Genomic DNA, 7,205 nt, shown 5'->3' with positions numbered 1-7,205 from the left:
AATTGCAATACATATTGCAATGTGCATCATCTTGAAGAGTGTTAAGCAAATTCACGGACAGCTCACTTTAAAAAGAAACTCTGCTCTGAACTCTGATAAAAAACTAAAAAAGTCTCCCCTACCCAAATAATGTATCATTTTCTTAACTTTGGTTTCTAAAGAATATACACAATGGATGATAGACAAAGCATTGCATGGGGGATTGCAATGAACAGTAATTGTTCTGTTTCCCAGGTGTCTGCCCTCTGCTACTACTTTTCCCCCCTTTCCTCACTTTTGCAGCCTGAGCAAGATAGTTGCCTCAACTAGTATTAGGACAAATATTTTTGGCTTGGTTATGAGCTGGGAAGTCTGGCAGAGAATGTAACACAAGATGGGCAACCCCAGCATTTTCAAGGAAAGTAGATCATATTTATACCCACTTTGATCATTTCTAGCCCGTGAAATTCTACATACTGTAATATGTTGCTTAAATGATTAATTTCAAAATCAGGATATTTTCCTCCAAAATTAAGTCTATTTTACTTTCTCTGATTAGGGCAAAAGATTCTTTTCTAAGACTCAAACAAATCATACACTCTGGAAGAATGCTATATAAGATAAAGCTGGCAATGAATCATCTACAAAAGAAATAATAATAATAATAATAATATACTAACATCTTGAAACATATGAAATATTAATGAATGCTGTCACAACTAAATTCTGTGAACCTGCAAGTTCTTATTGTATAAATAAAAAAGAAAATATTTAGCTGCAAATTTGAGTTAGTAATGAGTTTGCAAGCATTAAAATCAGTGGTTCACAGTGACAGCATGGCGGTACTTAAAAAATAACTCATGAAAAGCAAATATGTATAACCAATGGGAGTCATTTCTTTATTGCATTTTACCATTTAAAAAATGTACAATCTCATAACATATCCATTGTGGTTTTTTTTTTTGCTTGCTACACTAACAACAGCCTTGCAACTAATGACTAAATTGTTCCAACTATTAAGCTCAGAAGGCTAATGACATATTTCAGTTTACAAATTATTATACTCTTCCTTTCTGGCATTAATTAAAAAATCTTTAATACACACACCATGACATATACTTAAAAGTTTACAAATTATGCTCTTCCTTTTTTGGCATTAATTAAAAAAAAGTCTTTAAAGTACATACTCCAGAGAAAAGTGGCTACTTACATCAGCACCAATCAAAAAGGAACCTTTCTATAATGGCACAAGAAATAACTTGCACACAGACTTCTGAGGAAGAAACCATAAGAGAAATGGCAAATTCAGCCCAACGAGATGGTCACCCTAAAGTGAGAATGATCTTAATGGCAAAAGGAACAAAGCACTGGCAAACCTGCTCCTTTTGAGATTGTACACATCCCCCAATTTGATTCTGTCTACATTTGATTATTCTTCAAGCCATTAATTCATACACAAGCCATTTTAAAATGCCAGTTTTCTCAATCCAGTCAGACCAAATTGTTTCTGTCATAAATAAAAATATAAATAGAGGCACTTTAGTTAAAGAAAAAAAATCATCTCAATATGCATGCCCTCCCCACCCCAACCCCCTCCTCTTCCCCCACAATTTTTCAGCAAAGTCTTTGAGCTGCACCTTTAAATCAGCATGTTGACAAACACTTGGAAACTAAGTGTGTGGCTATGCTCAGTCTTTGCTTGGTATTTATTACTGTTTTATCCCCTAGTCAGAATTTTACTTACAGTGCGTAGAAAATTGCTAAGTTGCATTAAGGAAAATACATATAAACCACAGCTCTTGATAGCTCTTGGAATAAAATTTCACAGCTTTCACACAGCACAGACACCTCACTGACTGTGCTAAGAATCGTAGTTTATGCAAATTATTTTTAAACAGCATGTTTGCTATACAGTACATGTGAGAAAATGGCATCCTGTCCCCACTAAGAATCCCCTTTATATGATCTACTCCTTTAAGGGAACAAGAAAATTTAATGCAACAGGATAAACTACTCTCTCCACAGGAAAACCAACCATAGCAGTACTGATGGAAAAAGAAAAAAAAAATTTAATTACCACCCCCCCCCAGACAAATAAATAAAACAAAAAGTAGTAACAGTCCTCCTCATATAATGTATAACTTAAGGATATTAAGGGTTGCTACATTAATGTTAAGCATCCTTTTTTTTATTTTCCAATTTTCTTTGTTTTTATTAATTTCTCCCTGAGAGGTTTACTTTTTTTGGACTGAAATTTTACAGGTAGCTTTACTTACAAAAGATTCAAAATGACAACATATAAACAGCAAACCACTTCAAATGTACACAGAGACATATAGATCTTGGCATCTCAATTAGCAATGTTGACATTTTGTGCATTGGTTAAACACGGTCTTTCATTCTGACCTACATTTACAGAGGATGCAATTTGTCCAGCCGAATACAATATGGAATATACAACAACAACAACAAAAAAAACAATTTTAGTATTTCTGTCCCTTCAAAGAATTCCTCTTTTCCTGTCTTGGGTAGACAATTTTTGTTTGGGGGGAAAAGTTAAAATGCATTTTTTTGTGTTGTAGTGACAAGCACATTCTGGTGACCCCTCATTGTTCAACAAGAGCATAGGTTGCAGTTAGAGAAACTGAACTGTTTTCAAAAGCAATTTAAAGGAATGATTCACATTGTAGAACTCAAAGGAACCAGTGCAGGGGCACAGATGAAGTTCAAATTTGGAATATTTAAAAAAAAATTTTCCACTTGATGGTCTACATGTGTGCAAGGCATTGCTAACAAAATGTTAACCCCTAGGTATTTCTAACAAACAGACTGTATCCTCACACGGACTTTGGATCCACAAGACTAGTCCTTGCAGTCACTTCAGAGGATGTACCAACATCAAATTGTCAAAAACCATTTAAATCTAGATTCTTCAGCACTAGTTATACTAGTGTGAAGAATTTCAAAGTATATCAAATGTGGAAACTATAAATGATTCTTAATCCTTTTTTCTTTCTTTTTTCTTTTTTTTAAACTATAAGGAATGTCTCTGTCATTTTTCTCAGTAGACAATGTTGTGCTTCTGAACAGTCACCAGCATTAAGGAAAGAAAAATAAAGCTACACTCAATGTGAATGTACACATGTGTACTTGTAGTACACAGAACACATACATACTTGTCTTCAGACACTTCCACAATGAAGATCTCTTTGTACATTTTATACATACATACAAACATACATACATACATACATACATACTTTCATTCACAGATGGGGGAAAAAAAAGGACAGCCACCGTTTGGATTACAAGGCAGTGTAATGAAAAGTTCTAGCCACTTCAAAAGACTGCTAATGAGCTTTCCCAAAAAAGTAAAAGGAAAATTTAGAAATTGAGTTTTGTGACTGGTCTCTCCCGACTGCTGTCCGTCACCTGGTTGGTAATGCGCTTGCGATTCCGTTTCAATTTAGAAAGGTCTTTGTCAAAAACTTCTCCTGAACGTAGAGCTGAAACAAGGTCATCAAACTCTCCTCCTTCTTCACAGTTCTCTTTTGTCTTCCTAGCCTTGCGTTCTTTTTCACGTTGTTCTTTGAGCTGTTATAAGGAAGGAAACACATATTTATTAAAGTCTGATATATACCAGACACTACAATAAGTACTTTACAAATATTATCATGTACTTGAATGAACTGATTCTGAGTGAAGTGAGCAGAACCAGAAGAACATTGTACACACTAACAGCAAGACTGGGTGATGATCAACTATGATGGACTTGCTCATCTCAGCCATACAATAATCAAAGATTTGTGAAGACCATTCATATCCAGAGAACGAACTATAGCGTTTAAATGTAGACCAAAACTTACTATCTTTAGTTTTTAAAATTATTTTAAAAGTTATCTTATATATTATTTTTTAAAATATTTTTCCCCATTTTGATTTGATTCTTCTTTCCCAACATGATTAATATGATTTACATTTAACATAATTGTACATGTGTAACCTATATTAGAAGGGAGGGAAGGAGAAAAATGTGAAACACAAAACCTTGCAAATAAATCACTATTGAAAACTACATTTGCATGTAGTTTGAAAACTAATAAAATAAAATATAAAAAAAACAAATATTATCTTGTTTAATTCTTATAGCAATCCAAGAAAGTAGATTCTAGTATTATCCACATTTTACAGCTAAGGAAACTGAAGTAGACAAAGAGTAAATGATTTGATCAGGCTCGTACAGCTAATCTGAGGTTGAATTTGAACTAAGGTCTTTTTTTTTTAGGCTTTTGCAAGGCAATGGGGTTAAGTGGCTTGCCCAAGGCCATACATCTAGGTAATTATTAAGTGTCTGAGGTTGGATTTGAACTCAGGTTCTCCTGACTCCAGGGCCAGTGCTCTATCCACTGCACCACCTAGCCTCCCTGAACTAAGGTCTTCTTGACCCAGCATGTGCCACCAAGTTGCCCCTTTAAAAAGAAATTTTTTTTATTTTGAAAGGTTTATATTGGGTTTTTTTGGTATTTTATTTTTTCCCCAATTACATGCAAACATAATTTTTAACATTCATTTTTAAAACTTTCTGAGTTCCAAATTCTCTCCCTTTCTTCTTTCCGACTAACTTCATTCAGAAGGCAATTTGATCTAGATTATACACATATAGTCATGCAAAACATAATTCCATATGAATCATGTTGTAAAAGGTAACAGACAAAAAAAATCAAGAAAAATAATGAAAGTTAAAAAAGTATGTTTCAATCTGTATTCAAATACATCAGTTCTTTCTTTAGGGATGGGAAGTATTTTTCATCATAAGTCTTTCAGAGTTGTCCTGAATCATTATATTGTTGAGAATAGCTAAGTCATTTGCAGCTGATCATCTTACAATACTGCTGTTACTTTATTCACAGTACATATCTCTTTACATCACCCTCAGTAAGTTTTTCCAGGTTTTTCCTGAGAGCATCCAATTTATCATTTCTTAGAACACCATAATATTCTATCACAATAACATAAGAAGCTTGGATTTTGAAGGGTATATTTAATTTTGTTTTCCATTTTCTTTTTTTTTTTGGCAAGGCAATGGGGTTAAGTGACTTGCCCAAGGTCACACAGCTTAGGTAATTATTAAGTGTCTGAGGGATTTGAACTCAGTTCCTCCTGACTCCAGGGCTGGTGATCCATCCATTGTGCCACCTAGCTGCCCCCTGCTTTCCATTTTCAATAAAGACTAAACAAATTTTTTTAATGTACTAGATGTATCAAAAAGGGACAGTTATTGCTAGCCACCTCTAGGTTAGAAAAAAGGAGCAATTGTAATTCACACAAGGTCTTATGAGAAGTCTAGAACAAAACATAGATAACAATGAAAATAGTAAATTCCTCATTTTCTATTTATAAGGTAGGTCTTACCAGTAAGAATTAAGAAAAAAAACTTTTAGTACTCATTTAAGACTCAGGAACATGAGTAATTTTTTGGGGGGGTTACCACTGAACAGATGGGGGTGGCTGGGTGGCTAGGTGACACAGTGGATAGAGCACCGGCCCTGGAGTCAGGAGTACCTGAGTTCAAATCTGACTTCAGACACTTAAATAATTACCTAGCTGTGTGGCCTTGGGCAAGCCACTTAACCCCATTGCCTTGCAAAAACTAAAAAACAAACAAACAAAACCAAAGAAACCACAGAACAGACCAAAAATAATAGATTTTTTTTCTTTTTAGGTGAAGGGCTGAGTTATTTGGGCATCAGATGCTACTTGATGAAATAGCCTTCTCAAAACAAAGATCTTAAATTGTTCTCACTGTATCTTCCTTCAGCATTTTTCAGATTATGCTATTTCTCTCCCTTAAATTATTTCTGGTAAACTCATAAGAATATCTGGTGGATGGTGGGAGAGAGGAAGATGGAGCAGGAAATTCCTATTACCTGTGCTTCCATACGAGCTCGTCGCTCTTCTTCTTCCTTTCTTTTCCTCATATTTTCATTCTCTTGTTTGGCTTCAGAGACAGCTTGAAGAAACTGGTCGAAGATACCAAAGAACTCATCTGGCTGTATTTTGCCTGCTTCTTCCCCAAAGTGCTTCACTGCCTTTGTAAACTGCAGGAAGGGAGGATTAAGGTATTTGGAAAGTTCAAGTACAAGACAAGTTCAAAAGTTTCACTAGAAAGAATATGCTTAAGAAAAGCCTTCTCATATTTTTCTATCTGAATAATTTGATGAAATGAAGTGAGCACAAACTTAATCTTCTGAAATATATTGGTTATTAACTCTAATATGAAAGCTTCATTTCTAACTTATAGTTTCCTTTTTCTGTATGTTTTAGCCCTTTACTAAAATTGTCCTGGAGAAAAGGGAGCAGGGTGTTTTTTTTAATCATTGTAACCTAGTAGACATTTATTAAATTGAATTAAGGGTATCTAAAGTTTTTTGAATCTTTGATGCCTTTATTTCAGTGGAACATCATCAATCCAATGTTGTTTAACTGAATAGATTAATTGAATGAATTTTTATTAGCTAAAAAATAAGGAAACAAACTAGGATGAAACAGAACAGTTAAATATCATAAAACACATAGGGAAGGGAATAAGCATTTAGATCATCCCTATTATGCTCCAAACATTGTCCTGTGAGCTTTTAATAAAAAAAATTATCTTATTTAATTCTCACAAACAACTCTGAGGAAGATGCTATTAAAATTTCCATTTTACAGTTGAGGAAAAGCAGCAGAGAGTAAGTGACTTGTGAAACCACTAGCTTAAGGTCTTCCTTACAGACCAATAATTCTCTCCACTATGCCATCTAACTATCTATAGCAAAAACAAAAGGTGTATTGGCTTAGTTAATGGCCAAGACTTGGATGAAGTTCCAATAAGAGAGACTGAAAAAAGAGCAGTTGGCAGAAGGAAAATCAAAAGTGTATAGTGTCATGAAAACACAGAAGAGTACCAGGTGTAGAAAGTAATCAGGGTTAAGCATTGTAGAAAGGCCATTGAACTTTCTAGAAAAGAGAAACTTTTTCTTAGAAAAAAACTGAAATAATGTATCTCCCTCCACTGCAGAGGTGAGAGATAAGAGTAATGGGATATTGCAATTATCGTTAGCTGCTTTTTTTCTTCTTTCTTTTCAAAAAATTTTATATTTCACAGGATGGTTCCTTGGGAAAGGAGGAAATCATCCATTTCATTTATGAAAATTAATGTGATTTAAAAGATTTAAAAGATCAAC

At 34.1% G+C, this 7,205-nt stretch overlaps 1 protein-coding gene across 3 annotated transcripts in view; it reads right to left on the bottom strand.

Moving 5' to 3' along the window:
* Window positions 1–851: 851 nt before the first annotated feature.
* The window catches only part of DAAM1 (dishevelled associated activator of morphogenesis 1), a 222,193-nt gene continuing 215,839 nt past the window's right edge, over window positions 852–7,205 (bottom strand). For all 3 annotated transcript variants that reach the window (XM_074235915.1, XM_074235916.1, XM_074235917.1), the window contains exons 24-25: window positions 5,907–6,077; window positions 852–3,573 (exon numbers count right to left, since the gene is read on the bottom strand). In XM_074235915.1, coding sequence (XP_074092016.1) covers window positions 3,364–3,573; window positions 5,907–6,077 — 381 coding nt within the window. In that variant the 3' untranslated portion in view covers window positions 852–3,363. The remainder of the gene's footprint in view (window positions 3,574–5,906; window positions 6,078–7,205) is intronic.

The sequence above is a fragment of the Macrotis lagotis genome, chromosome 4 (genome assembly GCF_037893015.1).
Source record: "Macrotis lagotis isolate mMagLag1 chromosome 4, bilby.v1.9.chrom.fasta, whole genome shotgun sequence".
Taxonomy (NCBI): domain Eukaryota; kingdom Metazoa; phylum Chordata; class Mammalia; order Peramelemorphia; family Peramelidae; genus Macrotis; species Macrotis lagotis.
The sequence above is the reverse complement of the archived record's forward strand: the minus strand, read 5'-3'. Positions and strand labels throughout refer to the sequence as shown.